The sequence below is a fragment of the Elephantulus edwardii genome, unplaced genomic scaffold (genome assembly GCF_000299155.1).
Source record: "Elephantulus edwardii isolate Elephantulus edwardi_28Jun2011 unplaced genomic scaffold, EleEdw1.0 scaffold00080, whole genome shotgun sequence".
In the NCBI taxonomy this organism is placed as follows: domain Eukaryota; kingdom Metazoa; phylum Chordata; class Mammalia; order Macroscelidea; family Macroscelididae; genus Elephantulus; species Elephantulus edwardii.
The window spans coordinates 11188351-11212178 of NW_006399830.1; the positions used below are offsets into that span (position 1 = coordinate 11188351).

General features: G+C 56.0%; 1 protein-coding gene across 1 annotated transcript in view; it reads right to left on the minus strand.

Annotated features, from left to right (window-relative positions):
- Positions 1-23828, minus strand: part of CLIP2 (CAP-GLY domain containing linker protein 2) — a 48715-nt gene that overhangs the window by 9528 nt on the left and 15359 nt on the right. Inside the window, exons 2-9 of the mRNA XM_006889784.1 lie at positions 21633-22177; positions 17065-17189; positions 15122-15335; positions 14154-14351; positions 12694-12797; positions 11222-11282; positions 3252-3356; positions 721-1656 (exon numbers count right to left, since the gene is read on the minus strand). Of these exons, the coding sequence (XP_006889846.1) occupies positions 721-1656; positions 3252-3356; positions 11222-11282; positions 12694-12797; positions 14154-14351; positions 15122-15335; positions 17065-17189; positions 21633-22177 (2288 nt within the window). The remainder of the gene's footprint in view (positions 1-720; positions 1657-3251; positions 3357-11221; positions 11283-12693; positions 12798-14153; positions 14352-15121; positions 15336-17064; positions 17190-21632; positions 22178-23828) is intronic.

Genomic DNA, 23828 nt, shown 5'->3' on the forward strand with positions numbered 1-23828 from the left:
GCAATGCAACATTCTGGCCTCAAGGGGCAGGGAGCTGGCAGTGTGAGAAACCTGGGGTCCTGCCATAAAGGCAATAATCACACTGCATTTATTTCCCTAGAAGCCTTGGCTTTGAGAGGGAGCTAACGTTTGTTCACGCATGTCCAGTGCAGGGCCTGGCGTAGGTCATGGTACCCAGAGGCCCTCAGCGCACCCCTCCTGACCTCACTGGGTAGGGACAGTTACAGCCCAGCTTCCATGGCTATTCGTGTTAAAGGGCCAGTGGCACTTAGAGCCATCCCCTCCAGCCTTCCAGACCTCAACTCCGGATACCCTAAAACTCCGGAAACTAGCCTTCTGACGCAGCTAAGTCTTCCCGGGAGTGGCCGAGGGGCCAGTCTCATATCTCTTGGGTCAGTGCTGGGGTACTAGGAGGAAGACCGGTGACAGATCTGGGTGAATGGAGGTACTGCTGGGGACTTAGAAGAAGCCAGCATCTCCAGGTTTGCTCTGGGGGGACCCACCCCGGTCAGCTCGGACCACTGGGGATCCCCTGATCTCAACTTTCTCCTGATGGTGGGGGGCAGGTTCTCCCTGTGAGACCAGTTCTCTGGGAGAGCGCGCTCACGCTTCTGGGGGCAAAGAGAACTAGGGTACTGAGGCCAGCAGCCACCTGGACCCCCTTGCCCGCCCCCCACCCCCCAGGAGTCCACCACGGGCAGGGGCCAGGCAGCCGCCTACGTGCGCGTGCTGGGCCGAGCACAGGGCCTCCACGGCCTGCAGTCTGTTCTCGGCCACCAGGAGCTTCTCGCGCAGCCTCTCGGCCTCCTGGCGGCTCTGGGCCTCGGAGCGCTGCAGCCCCTCGTAGTCCCGCATCTTCTTCTCGGCCAGGGCGATCTGCTCCTTGAGGAACTCGATGGCCTGCGCCTGCCCGCGGTACTCGGCATCCAGCTTCTCCAGCTCGTGCACCCGCAGCTCGGCGTCGCGCCGCTGGTCCTGGGCCTCCTGCAGCTCGCGCCGGTGCTGGCCTGCCTGCAGCTCGAGCTGGGTGCGCCAGTGCTGCCGGAGCCCGGCCAGCTCGTCCTGGGCCTCCTGCAGCCGCTGCCGCAGGCCCTCCTTCTCCTTCACGTGCACCGCCGTCTCCAGGTCGTGCTTGGCGCGCAGGTTGCCCAGCTCCAGCTGGTGCTCCATCTTGACGCCCTCCATCACCGCCTTCAGCTCCCCGATCTCCTTCTGCTGGGCGCCGGGGCCCGAGTTCAGCGTGGCCTTGAGGTCCTCCAGGGACTTCTGGTGGTCGGAGGCCAGCGAGTCCAGCTTGGACTTCCAGTTGTCCATGAGCCCCATGTTCTCGCTGGTGGCCTGCTGCACCTTGTCCTTGAGGTCCGCCACCTCCTGCGCGTACCTGTCGTTGGCGGCGCGCAGCTTCTCCACCTCCGCCTGGTACGCCTTGAGCGCCTTCTCGTACTTGTCGCGCAGCGCCCCGCTCTCGCGCTGCTGCTCCTGGCTGGCCGACAGCAGGCGCTCGCGCAGGCGCAGGGCCTCGGCCGCCTCGGGGTGGTCGGCGGGTGGGGGGCTCGAGTGCAGGAGGCACTGCTGCAGCTCCTCGATCTCCCCACGCCGCAGGCTCAGCTCCTCCTCCAGCTGCAGCACCCGCGACTTCTCGGCCACCGTGGTCAGCTACGGAAAGAGGGACGTGAGGGTCAGCGGAGCGGGAGGGCCGGGTGCCTGGGGGCACAGACCCCCAACGGGGGAGGGAGTGTCTGTGGGAGGAGCAGGCCGGTGGGAAGGGAGGGTGTCCCCGGCCTCGCCCGAGTGCCACCTGCCCACACGCACCACTGCTGGAAAAAATTGTGGTCTGTGCCCCAGGAGTGGGCCTGGCTGGCCCCATTGCCCTGTGTGGCTTGGGACGGCTTGGCAGTTGAAATAAAACCCCTTTGTGCTGTTAATGATGTTTTGTGTGTGTGTGTGTGTACCGTCAAATCAGATCTGACTGGTACAGGAGGAGACTGTCCCTCCTTTTCCCGGCAGAGCATCTGGTGGATTCGAACCGTGCGCCTCTGGGGTTGTAGTTGCAGCTCCTTGCCACTAGGCCACCAGAGCTCCCCTTAATGATGCTTTTAAAGGGCAAACCCAACAGCATTTGCTGCTCTGGAAAGGTCCACAACCGGAAGTGGCTGATTGGGGAGGTACTGGGGGCCTGGGGGTGTGTGTGGGGTGCGCGCTGTGCAAAGGGAAGTAGGTTCCATCTTGATGCTTGAAGCAGGACAAGCTTCAAGGACAATCCCCCCAACCCATCTCCCGCTAGGAAACTGGTACCACAGGCCTGGCCCCCAAAGCCCACATCTATGATCACATAAAATCCTTTAAAAGCTTAAAAAAAGTCTTGCTCTTGAATGGCCCTTTCATCAGTAAGGTTGTTTTTGTTGTTTTACCCAGGTGACGTCTGTGTGTGGGGTCAGGGGGTCCTGCCAATCCACAGTGACAGGGTCAGTTTCTGCACACACACAGCCACTGTGTAGACAGACCGGGGGTCCCCAAGGCCTGCACGCACATGCCAACTGGGAGGCCAGTGACCACAGCGACCTCCACACCCACACAGGAGGAACAGCGTCTCCCAGTGCCTGCTCGCTGGCCACTGTGCCATGTGGTCAGCAGTGCCACCAGGCTGCCAGCTGTCTGGGTTTGGGGGTGGGCCTGCACAGGGCACTGGCCAGGATAGCATGGTGGTGGGAGGGGCCCGCTGGGCCTGGGATCCATGGCATCACAAGAGCCTGGTGGTGGGCTGATGCAGAACTACTGCTCCAGGCGACACCTGCCATGCCCAGGTCCTTAGGCTGGCTCCTCCTGCCACCACATACAAGACCCCTGGGCTAGAGACACCTGGACCCCAGCCTCCTGATCGGGCAAGGCATGCAGTCTCCGTGTCTGCCCACATGAGGGGCAGGCCCCTCCCAAGAGGCCCCCAATTTCTGAGCATCACAAGCCTATGGCCATGCATGAGGAGGGGGTAGGCAAGGGGACCCTCACAGGACATTCTCAGCCCACCAGCTGGTGGGTTAGGAAGCACAGCGTCCGAGAAACGTGACCCCGCCCCTCCACCAAGCATCACTGGACAATGGAGCAGAAGCACACTGCTGGATCTTTACGTCCGGCTAGACAGGGGTGCAAAGGAAAAAAATAAAACAATGATGACAGCTGCCAAAGACGGAGTAAATAAAACCAGGAAGCCAGAGGGGGCACCCAAGGGTGAGGCGGCCGGGCAGCGGCGTTACCCTGTTGTCCGCTAACTCCCTGAGGAGCCGCTCGGCCTGCGCCTTCTCCAGTAGCAGGCTCTGCTCCAGCTCCCCAATGCGCGCGTGCTCCAGCTGCGTCTGGGTCTGGTCCACCCGGGGCGGGGTGGGGAGCAGGGAAGGAGAGAGGGCACAGGGAGAAAGCCGAGACAGGAGAGAGAAACAGAGAGGTGGCATCATCTTCCATGAAAAAGACAAGGAGGGCAGGTCAAGGAGAAAAGAACCAGTTCAGGGAAAGAGAAAAGGGTTTGGGAGGCAGTGGGGGGAAGGCCTGACACCCACCCCTTTGCTGTCTAGGCTGGGCTTGTTGTTCCCCAGGAAGTAAAACCAGAGCCGACTTGGACTTGGATTTTTAAAACAGCTGGATGATCAAAGGAAAACTGGGATGGGAAAAGTTTCGGGTTGAAGTCTTAGAACTGGAGACGCAGAAGAGGGTTGGTGACATGACTCCTTTCAGGAACCTGATGGGTGACAGTGATTTCCAGGACTGTGAAGAGTGACGCTTATAAATACTGCATCGGGCCACTGTTGTTAAAACAGGACTGACATCGGCGTTGGGGGAAGACTGAGAAAGGGGATAAATTATGCATACTGCATTGAAACAGATGAGAGAGAGAACTCCTTAAAAGGGATATATGATTACGTGTTATTGAAATGACAGGAGTCCAGAATGAAGGCTGTATAGTGGAGTAGACTTGGGGGGAGGGATTGTATACCAATGAAAAAATTTTTCTTTTACTTTTCAAAAAGAGCGAACTGGAGGGGAGGGATGGGCAGGGAGAAAAGTGCAACAATGAATGAATGCAAATCCAAAATATCTGTAAATTTTCATTAAAATTAATAATAATAATTATAATAATAAATTAATGATAAAAAAAGAGCGATGCTTATTCAAAGTGGTGTAGTTGGCAACCATCATTGAGCTAGTCACTGCTGTCTGCAACTCAGAGAGATTTGGTTGCTATGCAACGTGCATGTCACTTTTGTTTCTTCTAAGAGGGAGAGAGATTACATTTCTAGGAAGGCTTTAATCTTCAATTTTTTTTCTTCCTTGTTCTAATCAATATTGCAGCTTATGCACATTTTTAAAACTGAGGTCTGTTCTGATATTGGTTCACTGGCCATAACTAAGCTGGTTTGAAACCTGGTTTTTAAGGGCAGAGGAGAGGGACAGGAGGCACCTTGCTCCTCTCTGCCCCCTGCAGGCAGTCCCTCTCCTTGCAGTTCCTATTGATGGCCCCGCAGAGGGGCCCTAATATTACTCACTGGCGACTCCTGCACACAAGACCGTATGAATGCAAGTTGGCTTCAGGGTGCCCAGTGATGAAGGCAGAAGAATTAACTAAATGAAAGAGGTCTGACAAAGTGTACCATCCTGAGTCCTTAGGCCATGGCATGGCCCCGCCACCCTGGCTTCCTTGTGGCCAGGCTGTGCCTCCCACAGTCCTGTCGCAGCCCAGCCCAGCTGCTGCCCATCCCTGGGTCTGCAGAAAACACAAACGCACTTTTGTTCCAGCTTCACAACGCCCACTTCACACGAACAAAGCCGGACATTCTCACTGGCCTCTGGAGTTCCCACACAGACCTACAGAGGGCAGCAGTGAGGGCATGCGCCAGGCACCCAGGGCCCCAAACCCAAATGCCTCTCGGGGAGACCTGAAGGGGCCTCATTCTCTGCTGCCGGGAGAAACAAGGTTACAACACATCTCTCCGGCAGTTCTGAGAAAGAGGACACATTTAAGAACACGAGTAAGATCAGGATGCCAGCAAGGGTGAGGGGGCACTGGCCCTGCTGATGCCATATGCTGGTAACGTACAAAGAACCACAGATATGAGGGCACCCTTCGGCCTGTGATCTTATTCCTGCAAAATTTCTAAAAGGAAGAACAAAAACGGGCTTTCTCAAGAGGACAGTGTTAAGAAGACTAGAGCTAATAAGCAGCCATGCTCAGTCTCTTCTAGAAAATTCCAGGCTGCTGATGTGTGCGGCTCAGGCTACCCCTGCCCCCAGTCCCTCCCTGTCTCAATCAATGCCTCCCTAAGGGCGAGTGCACAGCTCTGCCCAGGTCCCTGCCCTGAGGGAGCTCCGGACCGTCCCTCCCACTCTGGAAACTTCATGGGCAGGGACACTTACGGCTTCTTCATTCCCTCAAAGTCCCTAAAGCCAAGAGTCACTTAAGGGCTCCTCCCCACCACGTTCAGAGCTTCCTTCTAACTTCCAAGCAGCAGCTTGGCCCGTGGTCTGGCCGCTCGGTGAGGGCTCAGGGGACAGCAGAGTGGCTGCAGGAGCTCACATGTTGATGCGACCTGTTGTCAAGTCGCACTGACCCACGGTGAGCCATGCACACCACTGGGCTCCCACCAGCTGGAAGCAGATTGCCAGGCCTTTCGATCTAGTCTTAGCCTGGAAGGGCCCCTGAAACCAGTTCCGCATTATGGCCACACACAAGCCTCTGCTGACAGGTGGCTGGTGGCCATGCGTGAGGCATACTGGCTGGAAACTAAACCTATAATCCCAGGTGGGGGAAATAAGCTCTGAAGGCGGGATGTCAAGCTCAGTGGGACAGACTGACCCAGCGAAGGGCCCGAGCACGGCGGAGACTAGAGGACAGCGCAGACCAAGGGCGGTTTCAATCTGATGTTCAGAGTCACTAAGAGTTGTAGTCAACTCAGTGGCACCTAACAAGGGCAGCAAAGGCTTGATTTTAGGCGGGACGGAGGATTCGGCCTTCGAGTTTGTTCAAGGGGTGTCATGGACTGACCTGTGTCCGTCAGGCCCTCTGTCAGTGGTTATGCTCCCAGGTGGGAATGTGCTGTTAACGTGACCACGTTAGAGTCAGTGCGCTGTCAGTCACGTGAGACATGCAAGTGAGCAGCAGAGCTGAGGGACTGGAGAGGCTGAGACAGGAAGATCGTCCAAGAGCAGATGCTCAGAGGAAACAGGACCTTCCTCCCGAGCTGGCGGGCCGCCCTTTAGAGCAGGAACCCTGGATCTGAACTCCCAGCCTCCTAAATTGTGAGAAAATAAAGGTGTTTATCAAAGCCCCCACTTTTGGTATTTCCGTTACAGCAGCACTGGACACCAAGGAAGGGGTGTGTGTGTCAAGGGCATCATGCTTTATTCTAGTCACTGGGGTCCCGGAAGTTAATGTTCACAAAACCACAGACAAGGCACCTGGGCTGCGAAGTGCTGTTGTAACTAATGTCTCGAGCGCTAACTTTAGAACCCGGGCTCCGTGCAGGGGCGGGTCCACTGTCTCCACATCACAGGGCAGAGGGACCACAAGAATCACATGAGGCACCAGCAGCTGTGGTGCAGGGCGAGGCCTAGAACTCATGTCTGTGGGTTCCAGACCTGGAGCTTGTCCCCCGAGACTCTGGAGGGGTGAGCACTCACTTCCCTGCCCCAGGGCGGCTACCACAGCTCCCGTGTTGCCCGCCTGGAGCCCCTGACCTGTATCCTCTGACCCACATGGGGTCTCACTCAGCATCGACCCACATGTAACGAGCAGAGCTCCAGGTGGGGCACCTCTCAGGTAACTCAGGGCTTAGCAGCAGCTAACTGACTGAGGAATGAATCAGATGGATGCAGTTCAAAGCCTTCCAGTCCATCCCAACTCACAGCAACGGCATGCACGTCAGATGGCTGGTTTGGCTTGCTCACCAGGTCTTTCTTCTGAAGTGCCTCTGGGTGGTCTCGAACCCCCCACTTTCTAGACAGCAGCTGGTGAGGGAACTGAGGGAACTGGGAAAGGTAACTAGCTCAGGGAGTCCCCAACAACACCAGCTGCTTTTCTAAACGTCCCCTTGGATTTTAACAACGCTCTCCAAGATCCTGACACTATTCTGGCTTCATAAAACTAGTTCTTTCCATTAAAGCAGGGATTTCTATGCAAATGAAAAGCTGGCACGGAAGGTCTATTTAATGAACAAAACCCCTTGACTATTAAACAAAGGCTGTCAAGTTCAAGGCAGCCGCTGAGGACCACTGTCCACCGGGTGGCGGTAGAGAGCAGGCAGCGCTTTCATCAGCCATCAAAGACCCAGAAAGCATTTTCCCAGCCTGCGATCCAGTAATCCCACCCAGGAAAAGCATTCCTGCTGTGTTCTGAGGGTATGAATGTGGAGAATATGGTCAGAGTCTCCATCCCTAAAGGGCTTATATTCTGGTGGGGAGCATGATGAAGAAATTAATAAAAAAACTCAAGCTCACTTCTCGGAACCAACTCCCAGCTGACCCTCCAGTGGGTTTCTGAGGCTGTAAATCTCACAGCAGGAGACTGCCCATCTTTCTCCAGCAGAGATTTGAACTGTCTGCCTTTAGGCTGGTGGTGCAACTCCTTACTACGAGGCCACCAGAGCTCCCTGACTGCTTCTGGGTTGGAACCAATTCACATCTCATCCCCCAGTGGGTGCCTGAGGCTGTAAATCGCCTGGGAGGAGACTGACTCAGATCTTTCTCTCAAGGAGTTTGTGGTGAGTTCGAACTGTCAAAGATGTGGGACATTTGGGGAATTAATTCGAGCTTCAGGCCTGAACAACAGTGTGGGTGGTGGGAATGGCTTGGGGTGATCTCTGCATTGGGATTTTACTGGCTGATTTCTGGAAACTGATCACCGAGCTCTGCTGAAACCTATCAGCACCAGGTAAACCTCTACCGACACAACGGAGATGTCATCAAAGTCAATGCCAACTCACGGTGACCCCAGAGGGGAGTGACACTATCCCCCTGGGTTTCCAAGGCTCTACCTCTTTATGGAAACAGACGCCACAGCTTTCCCATATGGAGCGGCTGGTACTTCTCAAGTGCCAACCTTTCATTTGCTGTCAAGCTGTTTAACCAACAGACCATAAGTGCACCTCTTCAGGTGTACCAGTGCCAGGAATCAAACTGTCTCCCGCGTGGAAGGTGAGAATGCCACCATGAGTGAGAGCGTCACCTGCTGGACATGTGCCCTAGAGTGTCCTCATCTCACATACTTGGGGCCTGTTACCTGGAGGGGCCAGTCCCCGAAAAAAGACATCAAGCTGGGAAACATGGAAGATCTGAGGAAGAGAGATGGTGGGTCAGAGATGTGAGGGCCAGCGACGTGAGGGCGTGAGACGTGAGGGCCAGAGACGGGAGGGGCGTGAGATGTGAGGGGCGTGAGACGTGAGGGCCAGAGACGTGAGGGTGTGAGATGTGAGGGCCAGAGACGTGAGGGCCAGAGACGTGAGGGTGTGAGACGTGAGGGCCAGAGACGGGAGGGCCAGACACGGGAGGGCCAGAGACGGGAGGGGCGTGAGATGTGAGGGGCATGAGATGTGAGGGCCAGAGGCGTGAGGGCGTGAGATGTGAGGGCCAGAGGCGTGAGGGCGTGAGACGTGAGGGCCAGAGACGTGAGGGTGTGAGACGTGAGGGCCAGAGACGTGAGGGTCAGAGACGTGAAGATCAGAGATGTGAGGGTCAGAGACGTGAAGGTCAGAGACGTGAGGGTGGCTCAACACAGGGCCTGACTCAGATCTGCTGTTCACAGAGTCGTAGTCGATTCAATCACACCTAATGTGATTCCTCGTTCCACTGGTGAGGCCAAGGTCAACACGGGGCTCAGGAGATGACGGTACCCAGAGAGAAGCATGTGGGATTACAGGCTGAGGTGGTGATTTCAGGTTACAGGCTGAAGCTCTTACCCAGGGAGAGGGTAGAGCAGGAGGAAAAAGGCTCAATGCTGAATCCTTGGCCAAGCCAGGAGAAGTAAAAAGGAGGGTTAGCAGTTGGACCAGGGTGCTAGTCAATTAGGGGAGTGATTGAAGAGAGCTGGGGGACAGCCGAGAGGTCCACGGACAGGGAGGCTCTTGACTGACTTTTAAGATGGGTAGGGATGAGAGAGACAAGGTGCCAGTTCTTCTGTTTGCTATGAATGTGGTCACAACTGGGTTGGTAAAATGAAATCAGGAACACGGCAGACAGTTTCTATCTGCCTGAATTCGCTTTCTATTGCTCTGTCTTGTCCCCCTGCCTCTCCTGACCATGGCTGACTGGGTCTGTGATGGACAGCTGATTCAAAACCACCCTTCCCACTGGCTGGCCAGGGACTTCTCAGATTTCCTGGAGAGGTGGGGGGATAAAGTCCTGGCGAGCTGGAGTCTGGGCAGCGCTAGGCACAAGGCGGGTAGGTGTCAAAGATCAGGGGTCGGAGGTGATGAAGTGCCCTGGCTGGTGCGGTGGTTAAACACTGAGCTGCGTAGAGAGAAGCTGGTGATTTAAATCCATCAGCCACCCCAGGCAGGAAAGACACCGCACTCAGCTTTTGTCAAGATTCAGTCTCAGAAATCTGTCCAATAAGGTCCCAGTGAGTCAGAATCAATTTGACGGCACTGGACGCCAAGAGAGACTGGCAGAAACATGCAGCCTAACAGCGCATCAAAGAGCAGAGGAAGATCAAGAAGAAACGGCCCTGGCCTGATGCAGACCCCCCAGCCACGTCCCCAAACTGCCCACCTTGACCAGGGCAGGGACGGTGTGTGATTTCCTTTCAGTAAACCCCCTGCTGACTGTCCCCAGTGGAGAGCACGCTGCCCAGAAACCCTGCCCAACCCCTGCGAGCAGCCACCAAGCTCAGCCTAAGGGCTTACACCCTCAGGACCTACACGTCAGGCAGGGTGCCGGCGAGCTTCCCCTGCCACGCTGTGTCCTGATCATTCACCCGGGCAGCGACATCAGCTCTAACAGAAGCACGGTAAGATCACACAACTCCTGTCCTTGCCAGGGTCATTCAGGGCCAGGACAACCACACACTCCTTTTGGCTGATGGGGGTACTGGAAAATACAGGGTCTCAACCCAGTCTTCCACAAAATCAGAAACCTTATTATCCTATTTGAGCTCAGAAATGACCTAATGCAGAATACCAAGCAAAGTATGGTTCCGAGGCCATTAGGATCACCCAGGAGCAAGGGAGGAATACACATTCCCAGGCCCCGCTCGAGCTGCTTCCCAAGGGTGGGGCTCAGTAACCTTCCAGAGGGGGCTAATGGCTAATGAATGCTCAAGTTTGAGAACCACTCTGAGTTCTGCGTGCCCATTTTACAGATGAGGAAACTGAGGCCTAAGCTGGGGAAGAGGCTGTCCAAGACTAGTGTGGGCCAGGACCGGCGTGTGGGAGGGACTACTTCACTGTCCCTCCTACGTCCCCAGCAGTCCATACCCATGCTCTGCTCTGAGCAAGCACAGAGGGCCACACAGGAAGGCACCCTGCCCACCCCAATGTGGCCTATGAACCCCAAGGTCTCTGCACAGCTGGCGAGGACTGAGGGCGGGGTATTTAAGGGCTTTTATAATTGGTCTCAGTACCCCCAGCTCAGAAAGACCGTGTTACATTGGGAGTGAAAAGTCCAACCTCATCCAGACCAACCTGCCCAGGGTTAGGACTGAGGAGCGAGGTGACAGTGACCACCTCAGGAGCTACGGTCTGAGGTCAGGAGCCCTGGGTCCTGGTTCCAGTCCTACCGCTTACTGTGACACATAGTTACGTTCCTTTTCCTGTTTCCCCATCCAGAAATTCTGTGGCTCAACATGTTACTTCTAATCAAAATGTTTCCAGGAACCCACAACAAATGAATAGCCCAATTGATACCTTTAGGTCTAATTTCCAACAAAGAGGAGGAGGGAAATCAGGTCCCTGTAGCCAGCCCTGAATTTTTGCTGCCACCCCACTCCTGTCAACGAGGAGCAGTGGACCATCTCGGGCTCCTGGGGCTCCATCAATCCCTCTTCTGATACCCGAGTCTCTTCACAGAGACTCTGAATCACCCCGACTGGCCTCCTCTCCCTCCCAGGGTGTGACCCTGGGCTCTTTCCATTTCTCCTTGTCTTTGCCCAGGGGCACGGCACTGCCGCCCGGAATCCACGGCGTAAGGGCCGGCTGGGCCTGGAGTTCTGTGCGAGTCTGTGGGGAAGGGACTCTGACGTTACCTCCAGGTCTCCTTTGGTGATGGACTCCTCCTCCACTCGGAACTGCAGGTCCTCCACCTTCCTGCAGGGGGGGAAAGAGGGAGCTGACGAGAGCTGGCGCGGAGCAGTGGCTTCACCGAGTCATCACTGATGGCAGAGAGGCAAGCCGGTCACACGGCCAGAGTCCACGCTCCTGGCCATGCAGAGGGGAAGGGCCAGCAGAGCCGGGACCTGCTCAGAGTCCTCGGGCTGGTGGGGGCAGAGGCTTCTGGAAACTGCCAGGCCCCTCAACTTCCTCTGCCTTGTACTCCACGCACATGGCTTCTTGAACACGCTTGTTGGATGTAACAGGCTTGTGGTGGGGAATAAACAACTTTATAAAAGGAAACACGGTGAAGTTAATGCTGAGCTTTCCTCACTGCAGGGAACAGACGCTGCCACGTGGAATAACCTTGGGGGGGGAGGGAAAAGGGTGGGAGGATGGAGGAATGCGACAAGGAAGGAGGGATGCAGAAGGGCCTCTCTGACCTCACAGTAACCCACAAGCTCTGAATCCTTACTCCCTGTCAGCTCATCATAAGGGGGTCCCCAAAGCTCTGCTGCAGGAGGGGTTCCCTCAGGAAGACACCCTTGCACACACAGGCGTGGGGCCGGCCATGCAGGGATCCCAGTCCACCAAGCTGCTTTTGCTGGGGCCTCCTGATAGCTCCCAACATACAGATGAGAAAACTGAGGCCCAGAGAAGGCAAGTAACCAGCCTGAATTCACACAGCATGTGAATGGCAAGGCTCAGATTTGCATCCAGGACCTCTCCAAATGCAACAATGGTGTCTCCAAGGTCTGTTTTTTGTTGGTCGGCATCAGGCGTGTGTCACCATGGGAACCAGATGTGTGGGCGCTAAGACCATCTCAGGCGGGCATAAATAAACCCTCATCTCCCCGAATCAGACAGTAACAACAGCTGGGGGAGCACATGTCTCGGCTGAGAGCCCAGCAAATAGATTCATGTGGGGGGCTGTGGGCGGGCAGGGGGATCTGCTGTATCGGGGAGGGAAGGAGGGAGAGGCAGAAACCTGCGTTATCGTTTAAGAGATGAACGATGAGAGAGAGGATTCTGAACCAAGAGAAGTCTTGGCCATGCTGACCACCAAGTCCCCCCTGAGGGGCACCTGCTGACCCTGTGCGAGGCAGGCGAGGCTGTGGGTCATCCTTGCGTCTCCAAGTGGGTTGCACTGAGACCCTCTTGTTCCTCGTGCTGGTGGGGCCCCTGCATCTCTGGAACAGCCGCTAAGACAGAGATGAAGCCGCAGTGCACCGTCATCACTGAGGTGGGGCTGTGGCCGCGGCAGTCCCTTTTCTAATTCAGCTTTCTCACCTGACACTCATACCTGCCCAAGAGGCTGACTGCAGACTCAGAGAGGGGACAAAGGTTTTAGCTCAGGGGCTGGTGTCTCCAGGCCCGTATGCTCCCTCACCTGGCGGGCTGTACCCACCTCCTCTCCTCCTCCAGCTGGTTGGACAGGTCCACCTTCTCCTTCCGCGCGCTCTCCACGAGCAGCCGTGCCCGCTGCAGCTTCTCCTCGGCTTCTGCAACATACTGGGCCCCCGAGCGAGGGCCGGGACAGAGTCAGCCTCCTCCTGGGGCCAGAGGTGATGGGGAGAGGTGAGGGTGGGTGCAAGGAGCGGGGCCCGGAAGCTCAGACACTCCTGCTCCTTGGCCGGTCCATCATAGGGTCTGGATATGGGGGGGGCACCCAACCAAGCCCCAAGGATAGTAGAAAGTGAGTCCACCTGTGCCCAAACCTTACAGCCACCCTCCTTTCAATCCACCTGGAGTCTATGAAGACTCCTGTTAGGTCACACAGGTGAGCGTGTCTGATGTGCAGGTGAGCGTGTGCATGGTATCATTCTGGTACCAAGGCAGGCAGGAGCCCCAAATAGAGACAGGACTCAAAAGGAGGCTCTGATGTGGGGACACAAACATCAGGGGATGTGCAGGCACGTGACAGCAGCAGATCTGAGAAGTTCTTGCCTTTGCTCCCCTGAATCCAACCCAGGAATCTGCTCAAAAGCATAAAACATTCTCTCGCTCTCTCTCACACACACACCCCCACCCCTAGTTACTGCTGAGAAGCTCTAACTCATGGTGACCTCGTATGCAGAACAGAACTGTGCAATGGCTGAGTTTTCAGAAACAGACTGCCAGGCCTTTCTTCCAAGGCGCTTCTGGGTGGATCTGAACCTCCAACCTTTAGGTTAACAGCTTAGTACCTAGCCATTTGTACCACTCAGGGGCTATGAAATGAGGACAGTTCTCCACAAAACATGCTCCGCCAAACAGTACATAACACTGTTATTTTAAAAAATATGAGACACTGGGGAGAAGCTGAACAACAGGGCTTGGCAGTGAGGACTCAGTCGTGGTGAAGCTGTTAGGACACCAGCAATGCAGCCGGTGAAATGGCGAAGGGCTCTCCCTGGAAACGCTCACATGCTACCAGGTGTGAACAAGGCAGGGCATCACTACCAGGTGTGAACAAGGCAGGGCATCCAAGTGTGTATCCAAGGGCAAAAGCATCTATGCTCACCCACAAACAGGAAAAGCAGCTGCACCACGTGACGAAGGGTTATCACAGGAAGAGCACGGACGGGTGCTGGGAATTTAACCACAAGACCTGCTGCCACGGTTGACTCTGGCTCGGGAGCAGGTGCAACAAGTACAATCATGCCCCATACGGTTTCCAAGGGCTGCTTTTGTACAAGCAGATCACCAGGCCTTTCTTCCGCCTTTCAGCTAGCTGTGAGCACCACCCAGGGATGCTGCAGGTCATTTACGCTTTAGCACTTGGTGTGACAGCCCAGTTCTCGGTCCTGCGGGCCCCGGTGTGTGACGGGGCAGGCCCAGCCCGCGGAGGCTCAGTGGCTTGGTCATCACGGCCGCCGGCCCACCCACCTGCTCGTGCTGTGCCTTAAGCAGGGCGATCTCCTTCTCCACCTCGCAGATGTGGCTCGTGGCCTTGGCCACCTCGGCCCGTTCCAGGTCCCGCTCGGCCAGCAGCTGCTCGATGTGCTGCTGCTTCTCCTTCAGCGCCTCTTGCAAGGCTGTGGTGCCTGAGATCTTGCGGGCGTAGCGTGAAGAGGTCTCCGTGAGCTGCAGGGGAGATCCGGGGGGGACTCAGCCTGGGAGGACTCAGCCCAGGGGCGTCACGAGGCCCTGGGGCTTTCTTTCTCCCACCCAGGACCCTAATAAAATGGGTTATTGACACAGTGACTGTCACAATGGGCTCAAGTATAACCGAGATGCTGAGGACGGCACAGGACAGGGCAAGATTCAGGCCACGAGCTGCTTCCAGTCGTAGTCAATGCAATGGTACCAACCATCACCTTGGGATGGAGCTGGAGGCAAAGGCCCCTGCCACACCTGCAGAGCAGACTCACCGTCCCCACCCCCTCTACCCAGCCTTCTGGGCCCACAGCCCTGCCTGTGTCCCCCCTCCTGACCCTTCTCAACTCCAGAGAAGGACTTCAACTCGCTGCCATCGAGCTGATTCAGGCTCACGGCAACCTTACGGCACAGAGCACAACTGGCGCCCGGCGTTTGCCAGACTTGAATCTTTACGGAAGCAAACTGTCTCATCTTTCAACCGAGAAGCAGCTGGTGGGTCAGAACTGCCTTCTGGTGACCGTCTTAATGCTTTAGCCACAGTGCCCCCAGAGATCCTTAGGTTACAATAAGTTATTACTAAAAACCATAATAAATATGTATGGTTTAATCTTCCCCTCATAAAAAAAGATGAACATGCGTCTTCAAACCCCCTAAATTCAACAGATGTCTGGAATGAAAGTAAGTCGGAGGCAGACTGGGGATCCTGCAGTTCCCACCCCCCTTACTGGGGTACCCCCCCCCCGCCCTACTCTCACCAGACCGCTGCGGCTCGGCCGGCCCCCCACAGAGGAGGCCACGGAGCTGACGGAGCTGATGGAGGAGCTGCTGGGACTGTGGGTGAGCGCCGACACCCCCATGGCCATTCGCTTGGTCTTCTTGGCTTTGGCGGGGCTGGTGGACGGGAAGCCGATGCGGATGACCTTGTGGATGGGGGCGAAGAGACCAAACTTGGGTGGACACTGGAAGTACCTGGGGAAGCGGGCGAGACCCACACTGTTGACATGGCCTCACGGCCTGGGGTCCCCATTACCTGCACCCCAAGGTGAGCTCCTCTGACAGGCAGGGGGTCACTGCCAGAGAGTGAGTGACTGGAGAGTCAGCCGGGAGAACAGTGGTGACCCAGCACCTGCCTGGTTCCCGTCCATGAACACTTGTCCCCATCCTCCAAGCATCTCCTGCTGTCTGTGCATCACTAAAAACAGCCTAAAACCCCCAAACTCACTGCTGTCAAGACTGCACCCTCTCGCAGCTGAGCCTCTAGGGAGTTTTCAGAGGCTGTAGGATCACACGGGAGGAGACTGCCCACCTCTCTCCTTCGGAGAAGCTTGTGGATTCAAACTGCTCACCTATCGGCTGGCAGTACAACCCCTTACTTACTATCTAGGCCACCGAGGCTCAGAAAGTCAGAGAGGTTGGGGAAGCTTGTCTACCTCAGCTGGTTAAGTGGCAAAGGTGGGCTGAACCGCTGTCCGCTACGCTCGGCTGGTTGGCCCAGACCCGCCCCAGCCATATCTGCGGCCCACGCTCAACTGTCCTTGTGCCACCTCCGGACCCAGGGGTCCCGTCAGCTTTCTGGCCATGGGGAAGCAAAAGCCCAAAAGTGACATTCTGGGGGCCGGGGTGAATGCTGCCACCTGTCCTTTAATCTGAAACGAAGAGTGAGCTAAGAACCATCACTGTGGAAAAGTGTTACATTGTCATGAAACAGTTTTCTTTTTCGAAAACCTCAGGGGTCAAGGATTCTAACTCATGTGTGATTTCTGACTCCCTATGAAGGTGCCCCATCCCTGCCTCCTCCCACCTCCAGGTCTCTCCGCCCTGGTGGCCCTGAGGGCCCACTCCTTTCCCAGAAGTACGCCTGACTCGAAGTCTGGCTCGTCTGCTGACCGCTCACTGTCCTGCAGTGAAGGCTGCTCGGAGCTGCCAGGGCCGCATCTGTGCCCCGGCGTCCAGCCCAGAGCCAGCCACATAGCACTCAGCCGGCACCTTAGCGCCACACTGTCCACCAATCATATCATCCCTGGTTCTGAGACCAGTCACAGCCCTGCCGTCCCTTCCTTCCCATCGTGATTCCTGGGAAAAGTGCAGGTACACAGCGCTGGACAGATCTCGGTACCTCCCGAGCTCCCCAGGGGAAGGCTCGCGGGCAAGGACCACAGCCTCCCCCGATCCAAGTGCCCCCGCCCCAGCTCAGTCAGGCCTGGTGCATCGAAGGGAACTCAGGAGGCTGGATCCTTCCAAGAGTTTACTGTGACTTTATGAGTGACCTGAAGCAATGGCCTCTGTTCTCTCATCTGTAAAATGGGGTGATAAACACACCACTCTCATGGTGGGCTGCTCTGAGAGAAGGGAGGGAGCCTCACTATCACAGCATCTGGCACAGACACCCTAAATCTTAACACGCCCTTCTGCAGAGGCCCCGTCACACCCCCTCCCCGGGGAAGCCCACCGTACCCGGTGCCCACCACGCCCCCTCCCCGGTGAAGCCCACCATACCCTGTGCCCGCCACAGCCCTCCTCCCCGGGGAAGCCCGCCGTACCTGGTGCCCGCCACAGCCCTCCTCCCCGGGGAAGCCCACCGTACCTGGTGCCCGCCACGGCCCTCCTCCCCGGGGAAGCACACCGTACCTGGTGCCCACCACACCCTCTCCCCGGGGAAGCCCGCCACGGCCCTCCTCCCCGGGGAAGCCCGCCGTACCTGGTGCCCGCCACGGCTCCATCATTCTTGCCGAGGGGCTCGTCCAGCTCGACGCCGCACCACTCGCCTTTGGCAAAGTCTGTCTCCCCCACGTACCGCACCACACCGGTCTTCGTCCCACCAACCTGTTGTTGCATGGAGAAAAAGACTCAGTTCCAAGGGAGCTCTGGTGGCCTAGCGGCAAGAAGCTGCACCGCAATCCCAGAGGTACGCAGTTCGAATCCACCAGATACCCTGCTGGAGAAGGGGGGCAGTATCCTTCTGTACCAGTCAGAACCAATTTGACAGTACACACACACACACACACACACACACACAATAATAATCATCATCATCATCGTAATAATAATAGACTCAGTTCCCGAGGATGCTAGCGTGGGCAGAGACAGCATGAGGGAGGCCCGAGGGACAGCAGGGAGGGACATGGCTACAATCACGGGCTGTCCCACGATAAGACTCCAGGCTCTGAATTCACACAGGTCTGCATGCAAACCCTCTGGCTCTGCCTCTGAGATGCTGTGTGAGCTTGGGCAGGTGACTTGACCTCTCTGAGCCCGACTGACCCTCTGAGCTCTATCTAGCAAGGATGGCAGGCATGGGCTGGGACCCTGCAAGCTGAGGGAAGAGGACGCTGGTAGGGAGGGACTCAGCCCCCAGGATGGACATGTTCACTGAGTCCACCCGGCCTTGGCGCCCTCATCTACACACCGTCCCTCTCGGGGGAAGGATCTGTCTCGGATTTCTGCTCTCACTAGACAGCAGGAAGCAGGGAAAGGAAGAGGAAGTCTAGTGATTTTCTGAACCAATCCTCCTGCACAATCTCTGGGGACCCACCTCCTGCAGCCCTGACTGTCACCACCCCCAGCTGTGTGTGAGGCCAAGTTCACCAGTGCTGAGCCTGTCCCCTCTCCCTGTGGGGGCTGGAGCTCCTCCTAACCCAGCCATCACTGTCTACCTCCCGGGTTCTCACAAAGCAACGGCTTCATGCTTGGTTTGGTCCATTTGTCTCTCAGGGACTTTCCTCCAAGAAGCTCACAACTGGTGACTCACTCACAATGAACGCCTCTGCCTCCGGCCAGGCTCTCTCATACCCGGGAAGACGGGCCCTGAGGCGGCCGATGGCAGCCATGTCAGCAGGATGCTTCGGGCAAGTCCTGGCCACTAAGAGCGCTCTCATCTCCTCCCACAGTTCCAGGCCTTACAGCCCAGTCTCTCCCACCCACTGAGGGGGCGTGATCTCCAGCTACTTTAACTGTAGACACACGCGCCTGCAAATCATCAAGTGTGAGACCAATGTAAAAGAACACTTTCCACCCAGTGAGAGGTGATGGTGGAGGGGCTGTGAAGAGACTGTGGGAGATGCTGGTGGACAGTGTAGAAGAGACCATGGCACTGCTGTGAAGAGACTGTGGTAAGGTGTAACCAGAGGAATCCTAGAGATAAAGGCAGTTAAAGGCCTTGCTCGCTGGATGACTGAAGGAAAAGAGGACTTACAACTGTTCTGAGATAAAGTCTGATGGATGACTAGAAAAGCACAGGCTTCCTGAATTTATGCTGAACTGAATTTAAGACTTTTTTTTTTCCTGGTTGACTGAGAAGCTGTCTTTCACTAATTAAGGATTTTTGTGAGTAAAGCTTGTGAGCCTTGCAGCAAAACACTGGGTCCAACGATTGGTAGAAATCGATGCAGGAGCACGTGGGGAGGCATGTCTGACCTTGCAGCTATTTGTATGAGGCTTTGAGAAAAAATGGGTTCACCCTGGACAGAGTGAAACCAAGCTTCTCCTTGGAGGCAAGGATTCTGAGGCTTCAGCTGACACACTTTGGACATGTTGCAAGGAGGGACCGGTCCTTGGAGAAGGATGTCATGCTTGAGAGGGTGGAGAGACAGCACAGGAGAGGAAGACCCTCGATGAGATGGACTGATTCAGTAAATGGGGTAATGAGGGTAGGTGTGTCAGAGACAATAAAGTCAATATACGCTAGAGCAGGTTTCAGGGCTACTGTACATAGGGTCGCTACGAATCGCAAGCAACTCAACGGCACGTAACAACAACAACAACACGGATGTTACTGATGGGGAAATTCCCCTTTATGAAGCAGGTAGAAGTCAGACTCGTCCACCCCCACATTACAGCTGCTCTTTCTACAGCTTGGCAGTGTGCACTGAGCCCCCAGGAAGCAGGATGGGGTGCCCTACTGACAGGCTGGGGTCAAGCCAGCAGTGTCCACCCTGAGCCAGCTTTGGTTCCCCTACCGAGAAGGGCCAGTTTGTAGGCACTGGACCCCGCGAACTGGCAGAGGTCCCCATTGCCTGAAGGAGTTCAAGTGCACAGGGCATTCCAGGCAGATGGTCTGGGCCTGGTTCCCCTACAATGTCACGGCCGGTAGACACTCGCTCATGGGTCCAGGCTTCCTAGACCACAGCTCAGAAGCTTTACGCCAGGCTCCTGGGTCCTGCTGATGGGCCTTGATCTCAGAAGAGCTGTGGCTGTTGTTACGCATTGTCGAGTCAGAACCAATCCACAGCTGGGCCTCCGGCAGGTTTTCAGAGACAGTAAATCGCCCAGGAGAAGACTGCTCATCTGTCTCCTGTAGAAGAGCTGAAGGAGCTGAATCAACTCCATGTTTACCTAGTTGTTGTTGTTGTGTACCGCTGAGTCGGAACCGACCCACAGCTGTGGTTGCACTCTGGTGCGCTGGTGGACTAGTGCTACCTCAAGAGAGGCCTGGTAAACCCACTCTTGGAAAACCAGCCATCGGAGACGCTGTGGGGAAGTTCTCCCGTGCTGACACGCATGGGGTTGTCCGAAGTCAGAACCCACTCACAGCGGCTGGCCGGCGGGTTGAGTGTGTTAATAAATCCATGCAGTGCATGTAGGAATAGCTAAGGGACAGCTTCAAAACGAGTCCCACCTCTACCTCCTACCTCACCCGGTCACAGGAAGGCATCTGCCTGCCCCTCCTCTGCTGGTCTGGTCGTGTCCCGCGGGGCAGCAAGCACGGCATGTCTCAAATGTGAGCCCGCTCACATCCAGCCTCGGTGACCTCCTGCAGTCTCGGTGCCAACCCCGACTCCACAGGGGTGCCCTTCTCGGGGCTGGGCAACAGGACATGCCCTCAAGGCCTGCACCAAGCTTCTCCAGAATTCCTCAGAAGCCTCTGGTCACTGCTCTCCTCCACAGGACTAGACACTTCCCAAGGGCAGGGACTGAGTCTGGTGTGCCTGTCATCACCCGCCAGGTCCCCACAAGGGAAAAGCCGACTCAGCGGTGGGTGAGGGCCTCACTCTGCTAGACAGAAGCTCAGAGGCCACCCTAGTGGCTGGAAGGCAGCATGGAGACTAGTTCGATCTTCCTGGGCCTCAGTTTCTCCATCCATAAAGTGGGCATGATAAAATGACATCACACAGTGGGTCTGAGGCACAATAGGTGTAAACTGTTAATCTCACTCCTCACATGCTCTTCCCAGAATCCTCCAGGAGAAACTCTGTGTCTGTCCCCAGCACCCCATTCAACCTGAGACTCCAGGTATGCACCCCCTGCCTGTAAAGCCCAGCTGGAGGTGGGCTTCTCCTGCTTCTGACCCCAGAAAGCCTTCCTGTCTGGACCTCCCTCTCCAGCGACTGACCTCATGGCCTTGGCCTGTCATACTCCAGGCTCCTCAGATCCCCTCCAGAGATGTCCCGTGTCCACGCCTCCCTTGTCCAATGCTCAGGTCCCTGTATGACCTGGGCTTGGTGCAGCAGGACACAGTGCAATCCTCCCCGCCCCCAGCACCCCTAATCCAGGTCTGGCCCATGGCAGGAGATAAGGAAAATATGACCTTGGTTAGAATCCAGAAGGAAGAATCCAGACTCTGAAGAACTTGGAGACTGCTCCCCATGTCCAGCCTGGCCCCGACGGCCAGGAGCACCAAGAAAGAGGGTAACCCTGATTCTCTCCTCTATAGCAACACTGATCACCCCTGTTATGCCTGATATGTGTCTTACGCCCCACCCTAGACCTGGGATCCCCTGAGCTCTGGTCCAGTTCAGGCTTTGAGAACTGGATCAATGACCAATATCAACAATCACTAGGACTTAACAACCAGCAGTCACAGTGTGAATGCACCACAGGGATTTATGGGCACATTTCAACCTGCCAGCTCGTGGGTACAGAGCGTGTTCTGACTCCTGGTGACCCCATGCATGTCAGTGGGGGACTGGTTATCAAAGATTTTATTTTGAGGTGTTTCTGATTCACCAACATTTCCTTTAGCAGCTGGTAGTTAAGTGTTTGCAACACCCAGAAAAGCTTCCAAGTGCATGTGGGAGGTACCATCACAATTCCCATTTGAAAGACAGGAAGACTGAAGCCCAGAAAGGTTAAGTAACTTGCCCAAGGTCACGCAGCATGTTTCCAGAGCCCGTTTTCACTCTAGTTACGGATGAAGAGTGTGCCCTCAGCCTGGACACTGTCCACGTCTCCACCCACCAGCCTGGACCTGGCCTTCATGGTCCAGGATGTTCATGTGGCACGGAGAGACAGGGCACAGAGGCCAGCTGAGCCCAGCACCCCCACACTCACCAGCACTCGGTCGCCCAGGCGAAGGTCCTTGTCCCCCCGCTTCACGGAGCCGCTGTCTGACAGGTTGGAGCCCGACTCGTTGCCCGTCTTGACCGAGCTGTTGAGGACACTTTCCCGCAGGGGAATGACGCGGCTGGTCAGCGGAGGGGTGGCCGTGCCCGAGTGCAGGGACAGGTTCTGCGCGGTCAGCGACTCCACCGAGTGGGCATCGCTGCCCGAGCCCTCGGCCGTGGGCTGCCGGGTCAGCTTGGAGGGCCGCGTGAAGATGCCCTGCAGTGCCGGGCACTCGAAGTAGCGCACGCCGCCCACCGAGCCGTCATTCTTGCCCACTGGGTCGTCCAGCACCACGCCTGCCCACTGGCCGGGTGCGAACTGCGTCTCGCCCAGGTACTGTACCACACCGGGCTTCACGCCGTTCACCCACACCCGCTCGCCCACCACGAAGTCTCCCAGGAAGTCATCGCCCACCTCGGCCGCCTTGGGGCCCAGCTTCTCAGAGGAGGGGGTAGAGGAGGGGCCGGACCCCTGCTTGTGCAGGGGGGAGCCTGTGGAGAGAGGAGAGAGGCCGCGGTTAGGGGGGGCATGGGAACTGGACCCGTCAAGGATCCAGTAGCACAGTCAACTGGACGGGCTCGATGCTATTTAAGTGATGGGGAAACCAAGGCACAAGCAGTTATTAATGCAGGCAAGTCTTGTATCCTGGTGGGTCCTGGTGTTCTCCCCACTCTACCAATCCTTCTGGAAGGTTGTACAGAGTTAAAGTTCCAAAAAGTTCTGCCTCAGATGCAGGCTTGCCACTACTCAAGGCTACTCGAACTTGAAGCTCAGAGATTTTTATATATATTTTCTTCCAACTAGGCTTTTTTTTGGTTGTTTTGTTTTCACTAGTTTATTTACAAAATTCTAATACAAATTTGAACAAATTCTTTCAATTCCCACCCCCCATCAAATTGTACAACAAAATGATTAATCCCCTCCCTCCCCTCTACATCCATATCCCTCTGCTTCCAGCCTCTCCCACCCCTCCTGGATTCTTACTCTACAGTAACGGTCTTATACAATATTTATCCTTGTGGGACAGAGTTAGTTCATTCAGCAGGATGCTCTCCAGTCCCTCCCAAGTTAGGTAATAATTCACAAAGTCATTGCCAGAGCTCTTTCCTGTCCTGTTTTGCTGACAGCATGCTGTAAGCCTTGGCTTCACCCCTTTCCTTTTTTTTTTCCAGGGCCCTTCTCCCTAATTCTTTCGTGTGCCCTATGCCTCTGTCTTATTGCCTAAATAAATCTTTTTTACTTAAAAAAAAATAAAATAGAGGCCCAGAGACAAGCACGTGCTGGACGATTTCACGTTCACCACAGGCCAGGCGGCTAACCTGAAGCCACCCACTGAGGAGGAGGAGGAGGAGGGTAGAGGAAGCAAACAAGTACCCCTGCTACTGCCAGGCCTCCCGCATGAACCAGCCCCTCCTTGAGGAAAGATGACCACAGGACCAGAGAGGCAGAGCCTTCCCAAGGCACACAGCAGACACCTGCACTGCCACCCCTTCCTGGGGTCCTGGAAGAGAAGGAGGAGGGTGGCAGCCTGCTCGGGGCCCTCTGCAACCTGACAGAGCAGGGCTGTGACCCACAGAGCCTCCTGCCAAGGCGGGTGCCCAGGAGGCCTGCTCCTCTGTTCTCCCCTCAGTGCCCGTCTCCCTGACGCCCCCAGGCTGGCAACAGGGCTGAGGCCAAAGCTCGGACAGGCAGGTCACCCTCTCCTCGGTCTAGAGGCTGATGGCCAGGGGACAGGACGGAGCAGACGCTGGCCCTCACTCTCTGACCTGCCTGAGCTGCTGACCCAGCCCACAGACAGCTGTGGGGACACCACTGCCAGCAGCATTTGCCTTTCACACCCAGGTCAGGATGTCATGCCCAGAGGCAGCCAGGGGACCACCAAGGAGAGAACAGTTTGGAAAAGGAGGTGAGGAAGGTCTGAGGAAGGTCTAAGAACGTAGCCAGCGTCCCTGAACTGCACTTGCAGAGACTGTTGAAGTAAGAATGTTTAGCTCCCATCAACAAACGAATGGCTAGAGAAGCTGTGGTATATTCGCACAATGGAATACTATGCTGCATTAAAAAATAAGGAACTCATGCAATATTATTCAAAATGGTTGACTCTGGAGAACATTATGCTGAGTGAAATATCCCAGTCACAAA